Source organism: Vanellus vanellus (genome assembly GCF_965231255.1).
Source record: "Vanellus vanellus genome assembly, chromosome: 4".
In the NCBI taxonomy this organism is placed as follows: domain Eukaryota; kingdom Metazoa; phylum Chordata; class Aves; order Charadriiformes; family Charadriidae; genus Vanellus; species Vanellus vanellus.
In genome coordinates this window covers 42,842,200-42,869,829 of record NC_138909.1, presented here as the reverse complement: position 1 = coordinate 42,869,829, position 27,630 = coordinate 42,842,200, and the positions used below count along the sequence as shown (strand labels likewise).

Here is a 27,630-nt window from a genome sequence, read left to right as displayed (position 1 = left end):
TAATGTGAATACTTTTTAATTGCTTTCAACTAAAACTGGCTGGATTAGCTGAAAACTCAGATTCAAACTGACTAAACTAATCTCATTTATTGATACATAAGAAAAAACTCTGCTATCAAAGTTGAAGAGTAGTCTCCCACACAAGCACAGTAATAAGCAGCTACATGAATAGTTAGGTCTTTAATGGGTATTTAGTTAACAATTTAAAGAGAAAGGAAAAAAAAAAAGCAAGCTAAGAACATAATCCCTTAGCACAAATCTGAACTAACTATAAAAGCAAACACAACTCAAAAGCTTAAGCTTCACAAGCAAGTACTGACCCTTAGTCAAGTCACGGTAAACAACTGTGTCCATGGCTGTCACTTCAGAGCAAGCCTAAAGTACACATAAGATATAATATTAGTTTCTCAACTAATGGGTCAGCACCTACAGCTGCAAATGTTCTGTCCAGAAAACAAAAGATGGAGAGTCCCCTTAGCAAAAAAAAAAAACTCTCTGGCGTTCCTTCTGTGATCATACTCAGATGAGAATAACACTGAAATTTGTTAAGACAACTGAAAGGTAAAACCCATACTCCTCTTTTGAAGGGCAGGAACTATGACAATAGGTTCCACTGCAAACAATGTAACTTTTGTCTGTTGAATCTTTGGCCATGATGCTCATTTTCTGTCTGATGAAAAAACACAACAACAGTGTGCAAACTTCTCTTTATGGTTTTTAAAGGATTTTGCTCTTTTTTAATGCAGACTTGTGTTGCAGTCACCTGAGGGTTACACAAACAATAGAGCAGAGCTTTTACAGACCACCAGAATGACTGGAAGTCTTGTTATTCATACTACTTTTCTGAGGAATTACCTGAAGTCCTTAGCTGTGTGCACAGATTCATAAGCTCAGGGTCACACTTGAGTTGAATGAAATTATCTGAAAGATACCCAAGTTCAATACATTTGTATCTGAGTGATCTGAAAGTACTCAAGGAATGAAAAAGGAACTTTAATATAAAGGAAATAAGAGAGCATCACAGAAAAGAGGCTCTGCAAGCCAGGACAAGGAACATACGAGAGCACAGACTTCAGCAGAAAGAGAAGCACAAGAAAAGTATTCATTCTTGATGAGCAAAATTATAATTCAGGATTGTCAAATTGGAATCTGAAAAAGCACCACTAACCTCAGTTTAACTCTAAGCATCTTCTCGATAACAGCATCTACCACAGATTTTTAAGGTCCTTGTACTGAATTCCAGTTTCTTTATAAACACACTAAAGCCCCTGAGATCAAGAAAAAAAATCCTATAGAGCTTTCCAAAATACAGCACAGACATATGACCACTGCTTATGAAATCATGTGGGGACCCCGTGTGGTTCCTGTTTGCTTACTCTCCCTACTACTGATTTTCAAATTTTAAAGAAGTGAAGAAAATACCAGCTAATGAGGAACCCATTCGCTGTACTCTGGTTAGAAATGACAAGTCTTTGGTCACCAAAAATTAAAAGAGGCTGCAGCTTTTCTTGGTATGTGTAACAAACAGATAAATTGACAGATACACTAGGTAGAGCTATTCAAACTTCAAAGCTAGGATCCCTGACAATAGGCTTGCTCTTTTTCTTCCTCTAGATCCTCTCAAGCAGCAGTGTTAAGGCAGCAAGGTAAGGAAGGACTGAAGCCATCTGCAGTCAACACGTGGATCTGGCTCTTAGCTAACCTTCTTGGCTCTACTAGACAGAAGCCGCGTCATTTGTAAATATGTGTAAATACAGTGTGTCCAACCGTTACTGACTGCCATTCTGGTCCTCTTCAAATGATGAAATAAATAGAGACCTGTGATCCTCTGATGTTAATAAATAAGACTTAACAGCTTGTTTCTGCTTTTTAATAAAAACATATACACCAACCAAAGGAGATTTAAAAAAAAAAAAAAAAAACAAAAAACAAAAAACCAAACAAATGAGGCAGCGAAGCCCTAGATGCACAAATGCCATCAAAAGTAAAGTTTCGCTAAATCAAGGTGTGTTAGCAGTTCTGAATGCACAGCAAGTTCTTCTCACTTAATATTCTACTCTCTAGCTGTAAAACTTAGTTGGCTGGTTGGCAAGTACAACTTCTAAACTTATGTGTACTTTGTCAGGGTCTACAAACGGTAGACAAGTTTCTGGCAGGAGAGTCCGGAGGGAAATTATTACTGTTAAGTAGCAGTATCAAGCTGAAAGCAAGAATCAAGGTGGATATTTTATGAGGAAAAAAAAGTGGCTTAGTGTGAGATTTTTAATTTTTAAAATTACAAAAAAAAAGATTCAGTAATACTTTAGTAAAAGGCTTCTAGTTAACAGAGTTAACACAAGGTCAGTTATCTTAAATGTGTTATGTAACCACAGAGATGAGATCAGTTCACTGGGTTCATAGATCAAATTTATTAAAGATAATCCACCCTCTACCTATCCCAAGAACCAATTTTTTTTTTAAAAATTTGTTAGAGAGAAATAAACATTCAGAGTTTTCTGACTGTGGTAATAACATGAATACTCAGCACACAGGTTGTTGGGTCTCTTCAAGTGTTCTGCAATCTTATAAGCTTTGTTGTGTTAGTCAAATATTCATGTCTCAGCACAAAACAGAAGAAAACTGTTAAGTCTGTAACACTGATAATAATTTTAAATGTTTACTCATTCTCCTAGTGTTCCAAAGGAGAACAAAAGTTTTCTGCAAGACAAGCAGCAAAAAGTCAAATAATAATTAAAAAAACCTTCCGTTTTCTTTCCTAGAGATACCCCCTTCGGAAATTTGTAGATTCACTTCTCAGAATCAGAAAATGAGCTTGTTTGGAAGCATATGGAGAACTGCATTTTCTTTCTCCAACACATACACAAAAGACAAATTAATAACAGAAACCTCAGGGGAAAAGCTGCAGATCAAGAACTGCAGATAACACATCAAAAACCAACAAATCTTGCAGAGAACACTAATTTCGAGATAAGAGTGGAAGGAATTCAAACACAAACTTATCTTTCAGGAAAATGAGTACTTGAATTTTAACTGGCAGGATGTCAAAATATTAAGTCACCTCAGTAGCTCTATCTGTAATTTAAACATATTACTGAAGTAAAATTACATTTTTACTATTTCAATTAGGAAATGTTTCTTCATTATACTGTACTGCAGTATGAACACACAAAATGCACATTTGATTACTTCCTCTTTCATGAACTTTTTAGACAAATTTATCAAAATATACCAAAAATAAGGAAAAAAAGTAACAGCAAAGGTTATTTTTATCAAAGGGTCTGTGCTTTAGGACTGAACTTAATTCATTTTTTCGTTTACTGTTTCTCCTTACCCTCCCAAAGTAAGCACAGAGTCTGCTCCTGTAAGTAGAAAGCCTAAGCAAAATGCTGAACAAACAAAAAAGCTGAATGTCTAGAAAGTTCAAGGGGAAATAACTGACTAGACTCTCTGAAAGTTATTAAAAGTAACCAGTGGTACCCACTATGATGTTATAAATTCTCTTCTTCCCATTCATTTCCAGGAGTACATGTTCAAGATTACTTACTACATAATACAAACAAATAAGGATAGTCCAGATGTAAACAGATTTACAACTATTTTAGCGGCTTTGTCTAGAATCCTTTCTATTATGCAGGAAGCCCAGCAACTATGTCAACCCCCTTCTCTCTGATAGTGACAGGCATTTTCAGCTCATTAAATGTAACCAGCATCTCAACTTTTTATGTTGATTTTTTCAGTTCCTACCTTTTTAAAGCAGAGCATGTGTCCCTGCAAACATTATTTTTACAGTGTGTTTACAACTCTTATCAGAATCAATTTAAATGAATGTGGTTTTGTCAAAAAATTATTCTCTCAGATGATTTGATAAAGGCTTCTGAATTTCAAAAACAAGTTTCAGGTTAAACAGCTATAAAATATAAAATTGTCAAGTTTCTAACATTCCGAGCATCTTCAGTTTCCAAAGCCGGGCATATAAACAAGCACAAAGTGCTACGTAGCAGAGCCTAGAGCTGCATACCTCCTTCATCAGCACAGGTGAAAAGATGGCCTGACACCTGAACAGCTTTAGGAAGCCAGCAAACACAGAACCCGCACTTTCAGGTTATGACATAAGGGAAAGACTGACACAGGGAACACAGAATTGAGAACTTGCTCTTGGAGCATGCAGGTATAAAGTCAAAATCTCAGTTCGGGGAAACCGAACAGGGAGGAAGTATAAGCAGGTTCATACTTGTGATCACTGCCACTGCTGACCACCTTCAGAGATTACTGGGTTACTTACTGCTGCTGCCAAGGAGGTGCCCAAGCAAGAATTCAGGAACACGCAACCTAGACTCTGAGAATTAGGAAATGAACTCTTCAAACAACTTGAACTGGCGCTATCATTTCTGGCACAAATCTCTTCAATAGTAGAGCTTTTATTCTACTTTTTTATTATGACCAAGTTAAAAATATCCCTGATGCCAAATTATTATAAGTCTTTACCCTGAAAACTTGATCTGCCAGTAACACCCACCCACATGCATATGAAGTCACTTAAATAAGGGGAGGGAAAACAATTTTGAATGTTCCTAGAATGCCTTTTGGCAATGGTTGTGAACTTGGAACTGTTATCCCAGCTTTAGTGCTTACATTCAAAGAATGCAACTCTGCTGTTCAAATACCAAGGTAAGACAGACACACACAGAGTCCCAAAGCAAAGGGGACAAGGGGGAAAGCCAAAGTGTATAGTCAGTGAACGGTAAAACACATATTACGCAGCTAGACCCAGCTGTTCATAGAATAACCATTGCACAGTGGGTTCTCACTTGCAGGTTACTGAAACATCAGCTTGTGACAAACAGGTGTGGAAGAGAGCACAAAGGAAAGTACAAACATAGTCATGAGAGAAAAATGCAGGCAAACTCATCAAATAAAGTGGCTCAGAACAATGCAGTCATGAAGAGCAAAGACCAACAGCTTCAAGTGTCTTTCCTGGTTGAGGATTTGGATAGACTTGTTCTTATTACACGTCAATATTAAGCATGAGAGAAAGATAAGAGATACACCTCAGGATTACTTTAACTTGCAAGTATGCACCACAGGAGAATGGTGGTATTGTAAACCACTCGCAGATAGGATGCTGTGAAGATTTGGGCAAAGACAGCCTTGGGAATCATAGAACAAGGAAAATATGTTTCTAGAAATATTGCAATACACATTGTGCATGACATCTACTACTGTCAGACAAAGGTTTTTTAGGACTGACATACCAATACTCAACAGAAGCCAGTAAGAAACAAGCTCCATTTTTCTGGGCACTATATGCTTTTTATTTTCACAGGTGTTGGAGACAGATGCAAAGTCATTTTGTTTCAAGCTGTGAGTCTCAAGCTAGCTGCAGTTTTCCCACAGCAGAACTGTTTCCTATTTTGACAACTCAGAGGACTGAGCAGCAACTTTACACCTGCTTGCCAACCAAAGAGACAAGACATCAAACATAAAGCAGTTACCCAGTAGAAGATTCTTATAGGAAAAATTATAACGACAGTTGGTGATTTCTCTAAGGGTGTTTCCTATAATGCACAAATGATTTTTTTTTTAATTTTACATTACAGCATATTGAAATGTCCTTAAATAGAGAAACAGTATTGATAACTATCAGCTTTCAAATCTGTCACGTGAACGCATCCTTCATTCAAATAGCTGTTTTTGCAAAGAAGCATCTATGTTGCCAAGGGATACAGAACATAAAACCCTTCACAGGTCCACCAAGAAGAAAAGCATCTGAAAGCAAAATGTATGAATACATCTGGCACTTATATAATCATGAACTTAATTTCTTTCACAAACTCTGCACCATAAACTTCAGAGGTCCAACAACCCCAAAAAGGAGGTGCAAGTCCTAAAACCCAAATGATTACTACTTTGGGACATATTTCCAAAAATATTTTTAAGTGTCTATTCTAACATAAATTAGCACCAGAAACAGTTTTTAATTTCCTTTTAAGGCCTTGTTTTACCTAGTTCAGTACTCTAAAGTGTGACATAGCAAATTTACTACACTGAACACATTTCACTACCAACACACGATTTTCCACTGTCATGCTTGCCACTGTTCGTTTTAGGTAAGAACTGGTACACACTTGTTTTACAGTCAGCTCCACGTTTCTGGATAGGGAGGGGAAGGATTTTGTACACGTAAAGAAGATAATAGGAAAGAATACAGTCAGTCTTTAGTTTTAAACCTCATGGACCGGCAGCCTTCTCGTATAATTAAGAGGCTCCAAGAAGAGCTCATTTACTTCCCTCTCTTGTGTAAGAGCAGCCTCACAAACCAAACCCGTGAGCCAACCTAAAGCGAGCAACTCAAGCAGAATAACGCTCCTAACGCTGTTTACGTGGGGAGGAGACGCCGGATCTTCCAAGCTGCAGAGCCCCTCGGTTTTCCCTATGCGAACGAGATCCGTCACACCGAAACCGGGTGACGAGGTTACAGCCCGTGTAAACATGCGGGGTACTCCCCCTCAGCCCGGCCTTCCCCGTTTCGAAGGAGGAGGAGGCCAGGTAAGCTGAGGGGGACCCTGAAGAATCACCGTATCTACTACCCCTTCCCGCCCGCAGGACCGAGCGCTCTCTCGCTGAGGAGGGCGCCGCGGCCGGGCCGTGCAGCAGGGGGCTGCCTTCCTCTCCTCCCCCCACCCCGCCGCTGTAGGACCGGAGCCGCCGCTTCGGCCTCGCTCGCTCCGACGCCACCGAGCAGGACCGAGAGGCCCGCCCGCCCGCCGCCCCTCCCGGTGCCGGGGCGACTGTCCCATACCGCGGCCCTCCACCGAGGAGAGAGGAGGGGAGGTCAGCCGAGCACCCGCCCCGCCCCGCCCCTACCTGTCCGGGTAGCGCCGCCTGCTGCTCCCCGGGGAAGCGCTGGCTCATCCTCCTGCGGCGGCGGGGCGGAGACGCCGCGGACACCGGCTCGGCCCCCGGCCCCAACGGCCGCTCCGCCAGCCAGCCCCGCCCCCCGCGCCTTGGGCAAGGGGGGCGGGGCTTCCTGCCGCGCAGGCGCCTACCGGGCCGCTGGGGGTCAGCAGCACTGTCGCTACTTCCGGTTCGCGCCGTCCGTTGCCGACGCAGGTCCTTCTCTTCCCGCCCGCTCGGAGGGGCGTGGCGTCCCGACGGCTCCTGAGGGGAGCGGCCGTTAGGCGTGGGCCTGGGGAGGGGGGTCGGCCCTAGGCTGCGGTGCTCCGCTGTCTTTCGCGCCGGAGGCGCTCGGTAACGCGAGAGGCGGCCCTTTCCGTGAGGGCGGGTTACGGGCCTGGGTTACGGCGCGCCGCTGCGCAGAGCGGGCAGTAACGGGGGAGCAGGAACTCCCCGTGCTTGAGAACGGGGAGAGGGCGGTTTGTCAGGTAAAGGAGGTGCTTCGGTACGCGGCAGAGTCGTTTGGCTTCTGGCTAAAGCAAGACGCGCCTAAATGTGAGCCGTGCGCGCTCTGGCTGTCGGGCTCCGAGAGCTTAAAAAATGTTGCTTACATGGAGGTGTTACAGTTTGGAGAACCCACAACAATTTATTGTCGTTTAAACAATTGTTCTGTCACCCGGTGACCCCTCCTCACCCAGTAACAGGAATAAAGGGAAAAAGACAAGGAAACCTGAAAGTTGAAATACAAACAGTTTTAATAGAATAAGACTAAATAATTAACATTAATAATACTAAAGAAACAATATTGATCATGATATCAATGTGAAACATACAAGGATTATACCCAGCCAATTCTATCAGCAGGAAGCTCTGCACTCCCAGCAGTGGGCAGCAAATGTCGGACAGTGCGAGTGCGATGGCTTCGAGAGGAAGGGAAGGGCTCAGGGGTCTGGCACCGGGGCAAGGAGTTCTCTGGATTGCCACCATCATAGAGGAGGAAAAACTCTAGAGCAAACTTTCTCATTTATATTAAATGTGATGCTCACAGTATGAAATAACCCTGCTGGCCACTTGGGTCAAGTGTTCCACATTGTCCCCACACCTGGCAAGCTCAAAAACACTGAGACCTTGAAACCCGCATGCCATAGCTGGCTATGAAATAAATAATTTCACAAATTCACACACTAGAGTCTTCTAAAAATGCATTTTTCCCAAGCCTTCGGGGAGACCTTGCTGAAAAGTAAAATTACTGAAGGAGAGATTAATGCTGTGTTGCTCAGACCAGGCCAGCAAGGGACACGGGGACCTCAGGCTGTGTGGCGGCACAGGGCATTTCGGTGCCTGCTGAGGTACTGGGGCCAGCGAAGCATTTCCTTAACATACCGTGACAGAACAGAACTTCTGGAAAAATACTGTGGCAGATTTGGTGTTTTGATGGTTTTTGTTGTCAAGGAAAAATTATACCCGCAGGCTGGTTCCTACAAAAAGCTGACAGGACTGAGCAGTGCTTTGCAGCGTGCGTATAGGGCGATGGGCCCGGGCAATTAAAACAGGACTGAAGAAGAGCGTCGTGAACAGCCATGCGCCGCTCCCACGCGGCGTGGGCGCACCACCGCGCGCCGCGGGAAGCCCGCAGCCCCGCCCCTCGTTCGTCACGTGACACCCCGCCGGCCGCGCGTTACCACGGTGAAGCACCGCTAACGCGGGAAGGGCGGTCAGGCGAAGTTGCTCCCCCGCCCAATAGGAGCTGAGCGGCGAGGCGCCCCCGCCAATAAGGGCTGAGGGGGCGGGCCCGCGGCGGGTGTGAGGCTCGGTTGAGCGGCCGTGGCAGCGGCGGGCGCAGCGGGGAGGTATGCTGGGGTGGGGATGAGACGGGCGGGGCCGCCCTTCTGTGGGATCGGCGGCGGTTACCGCCGCTGGCGGGGCCGGGCTGATGGCGGGTTGCCTCTTTTAGCCGCGCTGAGGCGGGGGGGGTTTCCCCGGCCGCGCTTCTCGCCCTGGCGCCGGTCGTGCCCCAGCTGCGTGGGGGTGGCGGCCTGGTGGAGCGCGGCCCGGCCCGGCGCCTGGCCTGGCCCGGGGACGTCTCCTGCCGCCGGGCTGGGGCCGGCGGGCACGGCACGGCGCCGCTTTCTGCCCGCCTGGTCGTGGCCTGGCCGGGCGATTGGGATTCGCCGCCTCGCTTCCTCGGCGCCCAGCCGCCCGTCGGGCTCTGAGTTGTGCCCCGGCGCACAAAGCGGTTTCGTGCGTGTCCGTGATGAGTAAAATGACTTCTTGCCCAGGGCCTGAAAAGCCAACGCCCTGTCAGCGCCGAGATCCGTTCTCAAGACTCGAATTTCCCATGCCCCGGGTAGAAATAAGCCGTCTAGCTCGTACAAAATTCCATACCTTCTTTGACTGAACTGTACCTGCTTGCCCATGGGCTGCTTGTTGATCATTTATATTCGCACAGAACAGCATGCAGAAGGAGACCTAAAGTAGCTGGTTTAACTGTATTACAGCATAGCTTGTTTCGTAAAGCAGGAGTAGGAAGAGGACTTAATAAAGCCATGAGAAGTTAAGATTGCGTCCCACCTATCTTTTACTGTTGCCCAAAAGAGAATATTGATTTTAATACTGTTTTTCCTTTTTTTAGAAGTGCAGCTTCACACTAAACTACCTTTCTGTACTTCAAGGCAAAAAAAACTCACTAAGACGTTACAGGCCTGTTGTCTTCACTGTTTTTGTTTTCTGGTTGTTATCATTAGACCTGGTTGTTTTCCCATCTCCTGTTTTGCAGAAAAGATTGCTTCAGTTCTCTTGTGTTTTGTCTTGCCATACTAATCAAGCTTATTAATTTCAGTCTGCTTCCACAGTGTGGCTCCTTCATCTTCTGAGACTCTTTAGCAGCATCTGTGTTTGGTGCATGTAATTCTGTGACAAAAAAATGATCCCAAATCAGGGAGAAGACCCTCACCTGAGATGCGTGTGAAGTACGGATCTAAGCTAATAGGGTATTCTGTTGGATGGAAGCTGAGTACAGCAAAGCACAAATGTTGTTACTGCTCTCAAATGAGGCTTGGATGCAGAAAAGCTTAGGAGCCTTTTGGCTTTTTTGGCTCACGGAGACTTCCTCGGGGTATGGAAGTTCTTTCCACATAGAAAAGATGATATTTTAGTCCACCATTAATTTGTTTGGTGTTTATCACTTTGGTCTTTTGGTTTTGCCAATTCTCTTTCCTGTTCTGACATTTCTCTACATTGCCATACTTTCCATATGCAGCTCACTAGTGTCTTATTTTTACCAAAGTGTTTTTTAATATAGAACCTTAAACACCATCAACATTCAGTTGAGTAATCTATTTAATGTCAAAAGGTAGTCTCAGTGGTCACATAGTACACTAGAAATACTAATTTGCACCATTTTGTAATGAATTTATTTTCTATGCAAGATGGAAAAATAAATTAAGTTTTCAGTCAGAATTATGTCACATCTGTCTGTATTGAATAATGATTCTAAACTTGATGGGGATCTCTTGAATTCAGTCTACTTTTGGCTTCATTTATAGTGACTGACTTCCAATATATTGGATTTAGTGCTGCTTAGGAAACACGTAGGGATTTTTTTCCCCTACTATCTTAGTGCTTACAAGTAAAGTTGAATGAAAGATTGTTAACCAGGTGCTATAACTCTGTATGATGTTTGCATGCTATCTGAATCAGAAGTTATGGCACTGAGTAGTTGCTTTATTTAAAGATAAAACACATCAATTTTTTTATACTGTCTGTCAAGTTGAAAGACTAAACTAGTTTTAGCAGTGTAGCACTTTTTCTACACCAAGTGAGCCAACTGTACCAAAATAGAACTGAGACGAGGAGTAGATGGTTTACAGAGAAGCTACAAAGCATGTGATCCAACTGAGGACACAAATGGATTGACATTTTGAATAATAATAAAAAAAAAAGTAATACGACCTGGCAGGCCAGATGACTAAGTATGGCTATCTAAATCTGTTTTGTTTTTTTGCCTAGTACTTGACTAAAGATGCCTTAAGAAGATAACTATGGATAAATATATTAAAGTGCGAAAGATTGGAGAAGGATCCTTTGGGAAAGCAATTCTTGTCAAAGCTAAAGAAAACGGCCAACAGTATGTTATTAAAGAAATAAACATCTCCAAGGTGAGTGATTATTACTAATTGCTGATCATTCTTTTTGTATTCCTGCTCTCAAAAATAATTATTTTCCTTCTGAAGATGTCAAATAAGGAGAGAGAAGAATCAAGGAGAGAAGTTGCTGTGTTGGCTAACGTGAAACATCCGAATATTGTTCTGTATAGGGAGTCATTTGAAGGTAAGATTAATGCAGTAGAAGCTGAAGTAATGATAGTAAGTGACCATCAGTGCACTATTTATTGTGGGTAGTTTAAAAGTCAGTGTGTTTTCTTTCCTTAATCGGTCTTTTTCATACTTTTATTTGCTTCGGTTCTTCTTGTTTGTTTTTTTTTTTTTCCACAATTCCCCTGCATATTTAAAACTAATAGTAATAAAAAGAAAAGTGCAACAATTAAACAGAAATACTCATGTCTCTGCCTTACATGCATCAATTTTGATTGATGCTTAAATGAAAGGGTTATGCTCCTCTGTTTTTCCACAGTGTAAGTCTCCTTGAATACTTGTGTAGTACCTAATGGCTTAAATGCTTATGTATGTTAAATATGAGTATGGTCTAAAGTTGGGTATTGATATCCTAGCAAGAGTCATTTTATCTCAAGATCTGTTGTCTTGAAATGCAGTCTTCAGTAATTACAATCATATAATTGCTTTTGGAGCTGGAAAAATAGATGAGACTCTTTGCTTCATCAAGCTATGAAGGAAGGAGAAATATAATTCCACATTGTTTTCATAGTGAATGTCTTGGGAGATAAGCAGAACAGATAAGATTCCAGAAGCCTATTATATAGGTTAAAATACTATTAAAAAACTAAGTATTACTTGAGATACTGTTTAGGAACACTGCTCTTCTTTCCTTCCTTTCTGCTGACTTTCATGTCTTTTTGATTGGGGGCTTTTATTTTTTTTCTATTCATTAAATTGTAATTTTGTGCCATAGTCATATTGCACAGTCGTAGCCTTCTGATTTATAAATCCATGCTTCTGTCTTCTCTGTAATACAGGCCTGTTCTTTAAGTCGTTTTTTTCTCTTTTTTTCTTCTCACAAGGTAGATCCTGTAATAGGATCACAATAGTTCACAAGACTTCATGTTTCATCTTCATTGCTAAAGCACATTGATTTTGAACATATTGATGTGATTTATAAAAGAGAATTATTTCAGCAACAGGTCTGCAAGAAATCCAGGCTCTTACGATCATTTATAATTGGTATTATTTTTAAAAGCTTAACCAAGATACTAACAGCCGTAAACACAAAAGAAAAATCCTGGGTTTGATTTCAGAAACATTCTGCAGGAGTGCAATTTAAGCAACCTAGATGATTTGATTAATTTTGACTTCAGAGTTTTTAAGTGTTATGACTAACTTCCATAAAATAAGACTTTTTCTTTTGAGCAGCATGTGATTGATTTTATGCATTTATTTAGCTCTTCTCAAAATCATGGCTAATATGTGAATACTTGTACTTGTGGTTTTGGTAACTTGCAATTTACTTCTGCCTAATCTCTTTTTTTCATCCGTAACTGGAAAAAGATTGCATTGGGGAACAAAACTGTAACTTTGTATGAAATGTATTATATCTGTTCATACCTCCTAGTGGAAACTCGCATAGGATTTTTGGAAGTCTCCCCAAATTTCATTCAAAAATGATGACAGATGGAAACAATTATTTTCTTCTCTGCTGGAAGCTTTATTACTGTTCTTCAGTCTCTGAAATGAACTATGTGTCTGGTATGAGAACTGATGGTTTTCACTTTCTTGCACTTAATGCAAGTAATACCTTGTGCAGGTAAAACTCCAAGAAAGAATTAGGCAAATAGAGACAGCTGCCTGAATTAGAACTTAAGATCTCTATTTTTAGGGTGGAGGTCTCTAGGATATTTGAAAGCAGGTTGAAGAATACTTTTATATTGCATTTGTAAAGTGACACCTTCAATTTTGTAGTGGTTTTGAACCCGGTTTTGGGGTTCAGCAGATGTCACTTTTTTTTTCTCTCCACACCAAAACAGTCTGATGTTACAAGAAATGGGAAACTTAAGTGTGAAACTCAAAATTATAAAAGCATTTTTGTTTGAAGTTTGAAAAAGGGACTAATAAAAAATATCTGAAGCTGCAGGTTAATTGTTTTGGTGGCTTTTTCTGTGACTTCAGTGAAGATATTCAGGAAGTTATGTTAAAAGATGAGTCTTTTTTTTTTTTTCTTTAAATACTTTGTGGTTTAATTTACAGAAAATGGCTGTCTCTACATAGTGATGGATTACTGTGAAGGAGGGGACCTATTTAAAAAAATAAATGCCCAGAAAGGAATCTTATTCTCTGAAGATCAGGTAACTGCAAACTGCTGCTGTGGCGTTTTGTTGCGTGATACTTCTTCATGAGTTTTGAATTATTTTGTTTCAGTTAGGTAGGTATGGTTGATTAATCTAGAAGAAAGGAGGTTCTCAAATTGTGATTCTGGTTGCTATCAACCGTAGTAATATCTAAAAAAAAAAGCGTAGCTGGAAATCCTGAGCATGTTAATTAGGGTTTTGTCTGTATGTGTAAGATGCTTTAAAAAAAGTTGGATTTCTTGCAAAATAAATCTATCTGAGAAACGGAAAATACTGAAGGATAATGTGAATACTTTTAAACATTCGAAGTTCTTTCTTTAAAAAAAAAAAAATAACGTTTTTTTTTAATACTAATTTTTGTTTATCAGAAGTATAAAATAACATACTTTATAGTAATATAAATATAGTAATATGAAATACAACTATATGAAGTTTACATCATTTGAAAGTTTATTTTTCCATCAGAGAAATTTAATATTGTATTGAAAGTATACCAGCAGATTTTCTTTTTCAGTGATATTGGTTATAGTGTCATTTGTACTGTGGGAGAATCTGAAATAAATGAGAGGATTTTATACACAGATTTGATTAAACTAAGTTACAATAGATTATGTAACATTCTTTTTTTTTTTTTGGTTAAAACTGACGTATGTTTCCTCACTTATAAATTCTTTCTATGCTTTTCTGTCTGCATTCAGTTGAATCTCAATTTACCTGTGGTTGGAAAGGCTTAATAGTGTATTAGGTCTATTGATGGTATTTAGAATAGGGTAATCGTGAAACTTTTTGGATATATTTTGTAAAACACTTAACTTCTCTATTTTAAGTTTTTCTTATAAAGGTGAGGCCAAATTAGAGGAGTGAAAATTGCACCATACATTATACTGTAATTTTGACATGTATGTACCTCGAAGTTGGGAATGTGGAACCACATGGAAAATGTTTTCACATGGAAAATTTCTTGCCATTAGTCCCTTTTCATATTGTGGTTTTTACAAAAAAGAGAGGTTTTGTTGGCTTGTTTGTGATCTTCTAGTTATGTGCTTGTTGCTTTTCTCATTGAAACCTGCTTTGTACTGTTTTTGTTTTTAAGATAAAGTACATAAAATTACTAGATGATAAATGTTTCTGTAAACATCAGTACAGCTTTTTAGGACTCTTGGTTGATTAACTGACTGCAAAAAGACTTGTACTGGTTATAGCAAAAGTACAATCTTTAAGATTCATGTCTTAAACATGTTAGCCAATCAAATTAATATTGCATACTTGTGTTAGCTTTTTAATATGTAATGGCACTAGTAGTCTCAGGCTTAATATCTAATTTGAGTAATAGACATCTCATTAAACAGTTTGCATTATAGGGACAGTACCGTTATGGTTTTAATTGTATTATGGTATAAATAAATACAGGTTTGTGGGAAGAGGGTAAAATGTTGAGTTATAATTATAAAAGTGATTTGATATCTTCGGTTACATAACTGGGGAAGCTTTCAGATAAATAACGATGATGTTGCATTTTCTTTTATGCATAGATTCTGGATTGGTTTGTACAAATCTGTTTAGCACTAAAACACATACATGATAGAAAAATCTTGCATCGGGATATAAAGTCACAGGTATGTAGGTAATTATTTTTTAACTGAATTTACTTCCAAAGTGATTACATTCATATCTTGCTACTCTAAGTCGTCAAATTATGGAAAATAGTCTTTTTACTTAAACACTTCTAATACTGGAAACACTTTTTTTTCTTCAGAATTGTCTGAAAGAGGTTTATATGAGATTTCTACAAACAGATGAGGCTATTTGGTGAAGCTACTTGAGTATTACTCATATATTTATGTGTGGGGACAGAAAAGGTTATATTTTAGAATGTGTAATAGTCTTTAATTTTGATGAAGTAGAACTAGAGTAAGTCTGGTGTTTCATAGTAGTCAATAACACTACTGCTAGTGACTTCAGAGTGATTGAATGGTAGCAAACTTTATTCTTCCCAAAACATGTTGAGAACAAAAAGTGTGCAATTGTATAAATGTTTTAATTAACAGACTTCTTAAAATTTCTATATCAAGAATATATTTTTAACCAAAGATGGAACAATACAGCTGGGAGATTTTGGGATCGCCAGAGTTCTTAACAGGTAACTCCTTTTTGATGCTGTTTTCTCTGACTTAATCTAAATCGCTTTCATCTAGGAAAAAGCAATCTGTACACTTCATGTGAGTTAACTAGTTAACCTTCGTTCTCATTTTTTTCTTAGTACTGCCGAGTTGGCTCGCACTTGCATAGGAACGCCATACTATTTGTCGCCTGAAATATGTCAGAACAAACCTTACAACAATAAAAGGTATGAATAAGCATTTTACTAAACATTTTTGGGAAGAAGAAAGTGAGTTCTTTAGAAATCTACAGCTGTTCTATTTGTATGATGGTGAACAGCTGTTAGTTCGTCTCTTAACCAAGAAGGGGCTGACTCTCACTGTACGAGTCAGACTTTAGTAGGTCTGTGCATTACTAAGCAACGTGATGCAGAGATGACTTAGCTTAATGCTCTGAGTTCTAGATCTAGCTGTGTTCTTAATTATGGCTCTTTTTTGCCTGTTTACATGCTAGTTATACTGCATTAGTTTATGTAGTATGAATGTGAAACTGTGTTAAGGATGAAATCACAAACATATGCATAGATAAGTGGCTCAGCTTGCTTCAGATAACAAAGTAGCGCAGATACTTTGCTTATACATTTGCTGTTCTGGCAGTAGGCTGTATCTGGTAACAGTGTCCCTAATGTAATTAACATGGCCATTATTGAGTTAGTCTTAAGCTTTGCTAAGCTGCTGCATCCATTGCTTTGAGTGCCTTATACTAACTGCAATTGGTGTCTTAAACATTATTGTAGTTCCATGTCCCTTAATTTCTCCTATGTGTGATTTATTATCTAATGATATTCTAACCAAATTCTGTAATCCTGTAATGAGTGAGGGTGAGGTAAGTCAATGTTGAACAGAGCAAACTGACTTTAGGACTTGTACTTGCTGGACTGGGTGGTAAGTTTTATTTTTTTTGTTTCTTTAATTCAAAGCCAGCTAGCAAATGCATGCATTTAAAGAAAAAAAGCCTTTGTCCATATTTTTGTTTAATTTCTCTGATTGGAGTGGTTAAGATGAAAAAGTCTAAACAAAATCTGGAGCCAAAATAACTCCATCTGGTTTTCAGGTTGGCCTTATTTTTGATTGTTGAATTCCTTTTTTTTATTTTTGTTTGGGGTTTTGTGTTATGGGGGAGTGGAATATACAAGGGAGCTTGTATGTACTCAAAATACAACCTTTTCTTTCCTTTTTTAAAATAGACTTCACAGATATAAGTTGCTTGGCAATGTTACACCTAGAACTGATTCTTAAGTGTATTCTCTTTGATTTAGTGATATTTGGGCCCTTGGTTGTGTTCTCTATGAAATGTGCACGCTTAAACATGCGGTGAGTTGAAACTTCTTGTTTCTTTAAAAGAATAGTGATTTCAAACAGTGATTTTTTTTTTTTTTTTTTTTTTTTTTCTGATGTTACACAAGTGTGTTTCAGTTGATGAAGGGCTCTCATGGTGACTGTTTAAAATTACCTGCAGCATTTTAATCTCCTCTTCCTATACTGACCAACACTTTCCATCTGTGTTTTCATTCATGCCAATCTCTCCAGAAATCTTAGCACTGTATAATTTTGTTTTCAGTATAGGTTTTTAACGAACTATATTAGCAGAAAAAAATTTCGGTGCTGTAACAAATGATACTGTGAATAGTTTATTTCCAAAAACTTCATATTTTCATTGAAAGTCTGAATTTGGACTGTCAGCTCTTGAGCAGGTGGATTGATGCATTTCTGTTTGGAACAGAAATAGTTCTTAGAAAAAAAACTCCCAAGGTGACAGAGTTGCCTTTTTTTGGTGTGTGTTTCTTGTTTGGAAGAATACATCTTTATCATCTATTTTCCAGTTAGGAAGGGAAGAAAAAACACTCTTTCTGTCCTGTTTTTTTTTTTTTTTTGTGCATGTGTGTTTTCTGGTGTGTGGTTTTTGTTTTTTGTTTAATACCTGTTTTTATTAAAAGAAAAAAGAGGTAAGGATTTAATTTCATTTCAAGCTCTTGTAATTTCTTATTGCTTGGGTCTTTCCTGTGGCAGCAATGCTGACAATGTTGCCTTTCTGAGAGTTGATGGCAATAGGTTGTTTTCTGTGAGCTGGGTGATATGTAATGTTCTCTTTTTATTCTGCAAAGGAATTGAAATGGTGCAGTCTGCTTCCTGAGCTCAAGCTGAAGTCTAAGCACTCCTTTGGATTTTACACTGAATGTGTGTGAATGCTTTACCTTCTTTTATTTGAAATACGGCTTTGCTAAAAAGAGCAGAAGGCGTGTGGTGGTTGAAAGTGTCTGGAAGAGGAGATCAAGCTGATGATTATATAATTATTTTATTCTTAATTATATATAACTGTCAATCTAGATCTGGAGGGAAATAATTATTTGTTAGGAAAACTTATATCTGTATAGTACGAAATATCTGTATTGTGATGTATTTATAATCAGAATACTTGGCAGCAGGTTATTTTGAACTGCTGATGTAAACTGTTGAAGGCCTGAAATATGTTTTGGTATGTTGAGGCAAGGCAAAGTGTGTTGTTTTTTTGTTTTTCTCTTCATCTTTATATGCAGCCTTACATGTGGACTGTTTTCTTTCTTGTGTGATACAGTTTGAAGCTGGTAACATGAAGAACTTAGTACTGAAGATAATCTCTGGACCTTTTCCTCCTGTTTCTATGCATTACTCCTATGACCTACGTAATCTGCTGTCACAGTTATTTAAAAGGAATCCTAGGAATAGACCATCAGTAAACTCCATATTGGAGAAAAACTTTATAGCCAGACGGGTTGAAAAATTTCTCACACCGCAGGTATAGAGTTAGTTTTAATTCTAATTATGCTAAAAACATCATAGGACTTTTCTTTATGTTTATTCTAATGTTAATATACTGCATGAGGAATTAGAGTAATGGTATTCCCTAGAGCTTTTATAGAGACACTTTCAGTTGAGGAAAAAAGAGCTTTACTATGAACTCTAAAGAAAAGTCTCAAAGTACTTCAATATTTGGTAGTTTCCACAAACAAATTTAAAGTGGCGTTTTCTTAAGTGCATTATTTTGTGTGTTTTTCTATGTAGTAAGCAATTATGAGTGAGAAGTTAATTTGTTTAGATATGCATTTTTTCATAAAATGGTGCTGTGAATGATTTAAGCATCGCTGCTTTATCATAATTTCTTCCATATGTTTTTTGTTTGGAATTTAGAATGGCCTGAAAGTGTGTTCTATGAAGTATTGCTAAGTAAACTGATCTTTGAATTTCTTGATGTTTAAATGTATCACATGTATACAACCTCAAAGCATTTTCTCACTATTCTGTTTAGAATCTGTTATTGTTTAATGTCTATTCATGTCCTTTTAATATAAATCTAACCAAAAAGATCAAGATTAACAAGTGAATAATAGTATTGGTATGAGGTAAATAAATAGGCAGAGAAAGTACATGAATGCAAAAGGACACCTCACTAGGTATAAAGAATTCTGATGAAACTAAAGAAATTTCACAAGAAGGCCATATGTAACTGGAATTTCAATTGTATATGAAATACTTTCAACTAAGAACAGTTCAGATTAAAGTCCCAATGAAAGTTAAGATTCAGAAGTCTTTACGGATAAGTTTGTTCTAACTTCTACAACAGTAATAGTTTGATCTGATTTTCTTTCCTGTCACTAGAATGGATATGAAATTTTTATTTGGAGTTAGCCAGGCAAAGTATAACTAGTAATAGGCTACTACCAGATGAAGATACTAATTTCTCCTAGATTGAGTAGAAATACTTGCACACAATTTTTCCAACTGAATCACTAACGTGTTTGACCTAGAGATGCTACCTAATCTTATAACCAACAAAAAAAACCCCATGCCCAGAAAGCACCTTTTACTAAATGTATCAATCACTGGTACATTTGTATTCAGATGGAGGTGGTCATTCTGTGACACAGCTGTAATGCCTACTTTCTTTCAGTTTCATCCATAGCTAATGCTGTTGTCCTCTGCTTTCCTTAGTCTAAGCTTAAGAGGTCTTCCATAGTTGACATCTTCAACATGTGGCAGCTATTGCTGGAATTCTGCTCTTAAATGACAGGAAATCAGTCTTCCAGTTTTATATACATTCTTTCTTAATTTTCATGGTTACTAAGGTACAATAAAGACAGGATCTAAATTAGTATCAATTTTATTATTTTTTTTTAAAAAAAGGGCTTTTTCCAAGGTACCGGAGTCATATTTCTTTCCTGTCAGTAGCTGCGTTAGCATGTATATGCTTCAGTTGTTACAGCTTACTACCCAAATAAAAGCGTCCAGATCACCGAAATACTATTAATAGGAGACTGTTCTCATGTGTGACTTCTTGCTTACAGAATCTTTTGACAGACTGTGCAGGGTAAAAAATTTCTCTGCATTGCACGCAGAGTCCTAAGTCCTGCACTTTGGTTCTTGGGTATGTTTTTTTCAATTTTAACTCCTCAACATCCATTGTAACTGACTGGTAGCCTGTAAGCAAGTCAAAATAATCCGGATAGTTCAAGATTCTATAAAGACTATCCCTTAATACCTTGTGGTTTAGTGGCTATTCAGTTAAGTAACACATTCCTGGCATGCCCTGTCTCTGGAAAGGTGGTCTGTAGTATGGCCGTTATCTGTCTGCAAGTAACTCTACTGTTGTAAAAAATACCTTTGCAGTTCCCATCCTTTGAATATTCTGTATTGGTAGCCCCAGTTGCAGCACTCAGATTCATCAAGAAGTTTGAGAGCAAGATGTTAGAAAATGAGAACAGGATGCTGGCTCAGCTAAAAGCTCAGTTTCACTCTACATCATGTGGGCAGTGGACACTGGCCATAAACAGTGCCTGGTGAGGTGTATACGAACAAGGCAAGTCTGTGTGACGTTGCCCTATAATACTCTCCCAGCCTTCATCTTTTGTCTCAATTGCATCAGGTCAGGAATCACCTGCTTTGGTATTTAGTTGTCCTCGGTATATTTCTCTTCTGTGAGCTTATCTGACTTCTCCTTGGACCTGTGTTAAGTTTTTATGACCAGTAAGAAATTTACAGGTCTGCTACTTGTTGCAGAAAGCATCAACCTTGTTTATTCTAAACCTTCCTCCTTGTATTCCATTGTAACCCACTTCTATATTGGTGTTATCTCTGCAAAATCACTTGTGGTATTCTAGACCTGTCACATTATATCTGAATTTATAGGCTGAAGAACAAGCTTGTTTATTCTTTGTACTGAATGTTTTCAACACTTTTAATTGTCCTTGCTGCTCTTCTTTGAACCTTTTTCATTTCTACTACATGGTTTTTGAGGTGTTGGGTTCAGAGCTACATCCAGTATTCAATATGGTGTGAGATGATGGCCTATTCATATTTGAATGTTCTTTGTCTAGACTCCAGGTTTTTTTTATTCCAATAAGGCTATTTTCCACATTTTATTATGCTAATTTGATATGCCTGACAGCAGACCATACGTGTTCCTAGATATCCACGTATGTAGTCATCTTCCTATCTTGAAAAGGATAGAGAAACTAAAAACTGCAAACATCTCTAAAGTGCTAACTTTTGGACACAAACTGTCTGTGAATTTGAAATGAAATTTGGCAACTGTACAGAAATCTAAAATGAACTATACATAAACCTATGTTGATGCTTGCATTAACTTTGTTTTAGATTCTTAGTGTATAAATGAGGTAACACGTGCTACCCAGAAGTCAGACTAAATTGCTTTTTTAAGTAGTTATGCCAAAAATATTTGGAAATACTGAATCCATCTTCATGTTAATGTTAGCGGTACTAAATTGAATACATAAAGTTGCATAATCATTTAAATTTAAGTTACAGTAAATACTACTGGTGCTTACTAGGAGTGGCACACTTCTCTGAAAATGAGTTCTTTCTAGCTTCAGATATAAATACAGTTGGCTAACTGTTCAACTTCTTGTTTAGCTCATTGCAGAAGAATTCAGTCACAAAATCTTCCAGAAGTTTGGACCACAGGTTACACCAGGTGAGTAAGTTTGTAAAGTGATTTTGCTTTCAGCTCTGGCAAGATAGCATACGTAGCTTCATTATTTTATTGGCTTTGACATGTTCTTATACCTGATTCTAGAAGCTTCAGGAAAAAGAGGGAAACGATTTTCCCTTCTTCCCTGGGGAGCTGGATGTATGTGGGGTACAAACGATGCAAGTATAAACTATGGTCCTGTAATATTTTAGGTGTACTTTTTCCTGTTGCAGTATGCTACGCTTCCAAAACTTAAGGAGACAGTGAAGACTGCAAACAGCGGAAATAATTTGGATGTTGTTATTGTACGACTGTGTTTTGCCTTACTAATGACAAATGGATAATAAGAAATACCATTTCTTGTTTAAAAAAAAAAAAAAAAAAAAAAAAACAAACAAACAAACAAAAAAAAAACAAAAAAAAAAAAACAAAAAAAAACCAAAAACAAACACCAACAAAACCAAAAAACCCCCACCAAACAAACAACAAAACCACAGGAAGTTTTGTTTCCAGGATTAAGTCCTGACTTCAGCCCAAAGCAGTAGAATTTCTACTATTGGTAGCAAATTAGATAGTGTTTGATTGTGTCAAGATAGTCTTACCTTACTTCATTTTCCTGCATTATTTTACCCTTTTTTCCTAGATTTTCTTCTCCTTTATTTTCTTGTAATTCCTTGAGGCTGTGGCAAGTGCTTTGGTGTCTTTTGATAGTGTTGTGTGTTTCACTGCTATCCTGCTATTCTGTAGTAAGAGACCCCTACTAGTGCAGACTCAAATCCACAATATTAGCATGTTTTCAGGACCTCTAAAGGGAAAACAATATCTCTGAAGGCTATTGAAGCTCTTCCAGAACTCATCTTCTGCTGACATTAGTGTTGCAGGTCACAGTCCAGTATCAATAGCGGAGGGAGGCCTGTCTCTCTATTCCATTAGAAAAACTTTTCCCTGTGACCATGACAACTGAGTAGTAAAGCATGGCCGCTTAAATGTTTCAATTCTCCAGTTTAAAGTGAAGCGTTGAGAGTGAAAAGCTCAGGGATTGTGTTCTGCTGTTTGACAAGAAACATGAAATCTAGATGAGCTGTTTTGGACACCTGGTTATATTGCACTTACACATCAGCTCATGTGAATGAAATATTAGGAAATATGGTACACTCGCCAGCCTGGATAGCTGCAAAACAAGTTTTTGTTCTTTTTAGCTAAAAGACCAGCTCAAGAACAAATACTGACTTCAGTTGCACCAGCTCAGAAAATTACTAAACCTGCTGCAAAATATGGAGTGCCTTTAGTGATCAGGAAGTCTTGTGATGCACCGAAAAAGCCTAATGAGAAGAAGCCATTGGCTAAATCTAGACAGGTAAGAAGCTAAGTTACTTAAATTGAACTGTTTTGCTCGTAGGTTATTTAAATGCTGTGAAAATACTATGCAGTCCTTTCAAAATGTCTCTTATGTGGACACATGCATCTGCAGAGAAAGTAGTAGTAGTAGTTTAAATGCTTGGCTTGCTTCTTTTTTTGTTTGTTTAGTTGGTTTTAATATAATGATTTTTTGAGACTGCTAGCTTGGGTCTGGTTTTTAATTCCACTGCTGAATTAGATGTGCTTTGCATGTTTTCAGTTCCTTTGTTGGTGTTGACCACTCTTAAAAATATTGGAAGTCTATCAGGTATACCAAGATCATTGATACTGGATAAGAATCTTTGCATCTTTCTTCCTTGTTCAAAAATAATCTCAAATTTTCAAAACATAGAAAAATTTTTGAGTCATTTTCTAAAGTGTTGTCAGACAGAGAAATTGTGTAATTGGAAGAGGAGTTTCCCAGACTTAATTCCATGAACTAATGAGAAAGTCTTCTGTGTACCTTCATACAGTACTTTTGATCTTTCTTCCTGTCATCTCTGTACTCCTTATTACATAAAACTCTTTTTTTCCCTCTCTCTTTATTCCTTTAACTACTGCATGGCCAGGAGATAGGATACAGCTAATTTTGAGCTATATGCATGTGCCAGACAACTACCAACCAAGAAGCTCCTGCTTCAGCAAGAGAACTAATTCAAATTTTCCTCTGAATGAGTTCTGGAGGTTTTTTGTTTCCTTCTTCCCATGGCACTTTGAACATAATACTGAGTTCTCTATCCCTCTGTCAAATTCGATAGGTGGATAGAAAATTATCCCTGAGATACAACTTATCCTTGAAGTTGAAAAGTTATTGGAGGTTTAGGGGAAAACTCATTGATCACACAAGCCTTGTGATACATAGTTTGAAAAAGAGCAAGAAGAGAATGCACAGACTTCTTGTGTGTCCTTTATGTTTTAAGGCTTGGTTGCACAACTGTCTGCTGCTCTTTTATCATCAGTTACATCAGCCAACACCAATGTAACTTGCATAGAGACTCAAAGTGGCAGGGTAGAGACTAAGGAAATATCCTCTTTGCTGCATGTCAGGAGTCAGTAACGCTGCAATTTTAAGACATAATCTTTGTTTGAATTGTACCTAGTGACAAGGGGTACGGTGTGGGATAGAAACAATGGCTACAGTGTAATATACATTTTCTTCTCTTTGCTGTTGTTCCAGGGTAGTCTGAGCTTGCAGCTCTCAACTGGCTTTTCAGAGGAGCACGTAACAATCATCTCCTATGTTTAGTAATATTACATTAACTCACGGTACTTGAACTACATTGACTTAAATCTCTAAAGGCTTTCATCTTCAGAAATACTTGATTTCAAAGTACTCATTTGATGGGATTTTAGGTCGTCAAAAGAAAATACTAATAAGCTCTCTGTGTGTTCTAATATGGTCAGGGAAAAAAAGCTTTAAGAGTAACCATCACTCTTTGAGAAGACGAGTAAGCAGCGTAGTTTATTACGTATAGGTGCTTCTTGACCAGATATTCAATACTAGTTGTGCTCTCCTCTTCCATAAGTAACAATAACTTTGTTTAGAGTTACCCAAGTGAAATAGCCTAAGGATAATCTACTAAATCTGTTCTCCAAGTAAAAGAGAATCTTAATATCAAGGGACCCTCAAAGACTTATGAGGAACAGATTGTAATGTAGAATGATACTGCCAGAGAAGAAAAATTAAGACAAAACAGATTTAAAAATTACTGCCTTCAGCTTTCAAGACAAAACTCTTAGTAGGGGATGAACAGGTACAGTAACATCTGCTAGGATCTAGGGGTAGTGCTTTTGATTTAAAATGTTCTGAATAATTAATTATTTTAAACCCCATTTTTCACCTGTTAAGTTGTGGGTTTAAGACTTATTTTTTGTCTGATTAGAATTTTTCTCTCGTTCTGGCATCGTGCTATCTAGTTTGAAGTTTCACCTTTTATCCAGGCCTTTCCAACTGCAATGAAGAAAATGAATCCAGGAGAAGGAAGTAGGAAAATGTTTGTGGTATCATGAAACCATCTGTTAGTTTTCAAACTGAGCGAAGCTTATGTCTTTCCTCCTTATCTCTTTTTTTTTTTTTTTTTTCTTCCCCCAAGCATTATGTAACAGTGGTTTAAAATTATTTTTTTTTTTTCCAGTCTTCATGGACGTACACCAGCAATTGGAGCACTAACCTATCTTGACAGAGACTTAACAGAATAATGACTTAGTAATAAATACCAAATTATATGCTTATTTTTCAGGAACCTTCAAAAAAGAAAAGGTTAGAATTGCCTGAAAAAGAAAAACGCCAGAGGGATCAGGTAGACAAAATTCTTGACTTTCTTTTTCCACCCATAGTAATTTTAATGAAATACCTTGTGGTGTGGTGTGTTTATACATTGTGTAAGAATATGGAGTAGTTTAATTTCCCAGTTACTAAACATGTTTAATCCTTACACATTGCAGATCAGTTTACTGAAGGCAGATGAAATGAGAAGATGGGAAAAAGAAAGGGTAAAATATGTTTAAAGTGTATTAATAGAGAAGTTCAATTTTTACTTAGTGATTCCTTGAATTATGTTTTCCTGTATTGTTTTCTCCTTCAGATGGAACGAATAAACAGAGCCAGGGAACAAGGATGGAGGAATGTGCTTGGTTCAGGTGGAAGTGGTGATGTTAAGGTTGGCAGCAGATGCAGAAATGTGGTGTGGTCTGTTCCCCCCACCTTTGGTTACCTGGCATGATCTAACCTTTTCAGAAAGATCTGCTCTTGGAGGTCAACTCTTGGGGCTGCCCATTACCAATCTGTGGTTAATTTAAGAAAAACTGTATAAGACACTCTCTTCCCTGGCTTTTTGGAGATCATGTGCAACTTTCATTTTTAATAATTACTAAATTTCTGAATCTCTTTCTGTCAGTAATGGTTTTCATGCACTGCTTTTTTTTTTTTTTTTTATCCACTCCTGCTTTTGCTGCTTTTCCTGTGCTGAATCTACGCATGAACAGCTTCTTTCACATTCAAGTTTGTTCTTGACTTCTGTTGTTGAAGTCTTTTTCCAGGTTCTCATATTATCATAATGGACCTTTTCCCCAGTATTAAACACCTGCTTCTAAGCATTCTTTGTTATTTACTGACATAAATGACAATGTTTATATATACAGATAAGTTGTTCAGGAGGAGGGTGAAAAATCCTGAGTAAATCTAATATTTTTTTTTTTTTCCGAAAGCAGTAAACTCTTTAGCCATTCACTTCTTACATAATTTAATGACGTAATTTAATCTGATCCCTATGATGGTTTCTTTTTGCCAGTTTGTGTGTGTCATAATTTCATGGAAACATAACTGTTCTGGGAAGCAGTCTCATGAAGTGATTTAAATATGAAGGTCTGGGTGCTTTTATCAGACAGAGCCAGTGCAGGAGCTTAAGTATTGCTGTAGTGAAAATTTATTTGGCAATAGAAAATGGATTAAAACACAGTTATTTGTTGTGATCGTAAAGAGTCAAAAATACTTGGCCTAAACATATTTAGTAGGGTTTTAGTTCGGGTTTAGTAGGGTACTGACTGAGCAGTAAAGTCAAAATGAATAGAGAACTAAATTTTCTGTTCCTTATACAAGAGTATGAGGAATACACAAGCACTTGACTAGGTTTCAGTAGCTGCTTATTAAGTATATTATTTCAAAATAGACATCATCTTTGCGTGCCACATGTCATATAAGTAAAGCTTAAATATAAAAGCAAACTTAAGCATACCATGCTTTAAAGACTACCAGGAGCTCATATAATGGAAAAATCAAAAAACATCATTTGGCTCCTATGCCGTCCTCCCCTCTCTCTCTCTCTCACGATGAAACTGGCAGGCACCAAAGCAAGCTTCCATACAACACAATATATCAGCATCATCACGTTTGGATCAGAGCTATATATATTCCTGAAAACAATAAAATTCTCAAAGTTAATCAGAAACATTATTACAAGGTCCTTGGACATTGCAGTCATCTAAAGTGTTCTGTTGTAGCTACAGCTGCATCGTTATTGGTATTCTCAATCATCTAGGGAAACAGGTTCAATGGCTGTATATATTTTCACTAAGTGTCACTGGTGTAAAATGTCATGGCAAACACGTTTTAAAATTCATTCAAATGTCTTCTCCAGATTGCATAGTTTAGTACAAACCTTACTGCAGGCTGCTAGGTTACTGTCACTCCAGGTTTCCATATACTATTGTAGTATTCTTGACTTCATTATCCTTTTCCTTTCTCCAACATGAAAACAGTGTATCCAGCAACTCCCTGATGATGCTGTTGAATAGCATTGTTCAAGCTTTCCAATAATGCAAGCCATATAGCCTCTTATGAAGGCACAGCAGGGTCATGCACTGTGTGATTTTTCTCTTCCTGTTGTCTTCTGGGGTTGGTTGCTGGCACCTGTTTCTGAGGGAAGGTAGGGAAAGAGTTGGCAAGGATTTGGCTTTGGTTTTGGGTTTGTAGCAGGGACTGTAATTGTTCTACAGACTGGTGATGAGCACCTGCTTCATAGCACTTGCCTCAAGATTGATCATACTATTTCTTTAGGTAGTCCTTTTGAAAACTGAGCTCTAATAATCATAGGTGAAACCTTGAATAGAGTTTAAAGCAAGATTTTGCATTCTGTTTGTAGACACTGTAGTCTTGTATAGTAAGTTATTTTTATCCAGATGAACAGTACACCTGCATATTTATTTGAGTGCCTGGATAAATCTTTCAGTTAGTATTC

General features: G+C 38.2%; 2 protein-coding genes across 2 annotated transcripts in view; one reads left to right on the top strand and one right to left on the bottom strand.

The window, feature by feature from the left end:
• The window catches only part of CLCN3 (chloride voltage-gated channel 3), a gene marked incomplete at its 5' end in the record, with an annotated part of 75,289 nt that extends 68,408 nt beyond the window's left edge, over positions 1–6,881 (bottom strand). The window contains one exon of the mRNA XM_082482893.1: positions 6,865–6,881. The remainder of the gene's footprint in view (positions 1–6,864) is intronic.
• Positions 6,882–8,703: 1,822 nt separating this feature from the next.
• Positions 8,704–27,630, top strand: part of NEK1 (NIMA related kinase 1) — a 50,257-nt gene continuing 31,330 nt past the window's right edge. Inside the window, exons 1-14 of the mRNA XM_082482894.1 lie at positions 8,704–8,744; positions 10,903–11,051; positions 11,127–11,223; positions 13,272–13,369; positions 14,905–14,988; positions 15,445–15,512; positions 15,633–15,719; positions 16,791–16,845; positions 18,107–18,307; positions 21,439–21,499; positions 22,696–22,853; positions 25,135–25,194; positions 25,340–25,387; positions 25,480–25,554. Coding sequence (XP_082339020.1) covers positions 10,935–11,051; positions 11,127–11,223; positions 13,272–13,369; positions 14,905–14,988; positions 15,445–15,512; positions 15,633–15,719; positions 16,791–16,845; positions 18,107–18,307; positions 21,439–21,499; positions 22,696–22,853; positions 25,135–25,194; positions 25,340–25,387; positions 25,480–25,554 — 1,209 coding nt within the window. The 5' untranslated portion in view covers positions 8,704–8,744; positions 10,903–10,934. The remainder of the gene's footprint in view (positions 8,745–10,902; positions 11,052–11,126; positions 11,224–13,271; positions 13,370–14,904; positions 14,989–15,444; positions 15,513–15,632; positions 15,720–16,790; positions 16,846–18,106; positions 18,308–21,438; positions 21,500–22,695; positions 22,854–25,134; positions 25,195–25,339; positions 25,388–25,479; positions 25,555–27,630) is intronic.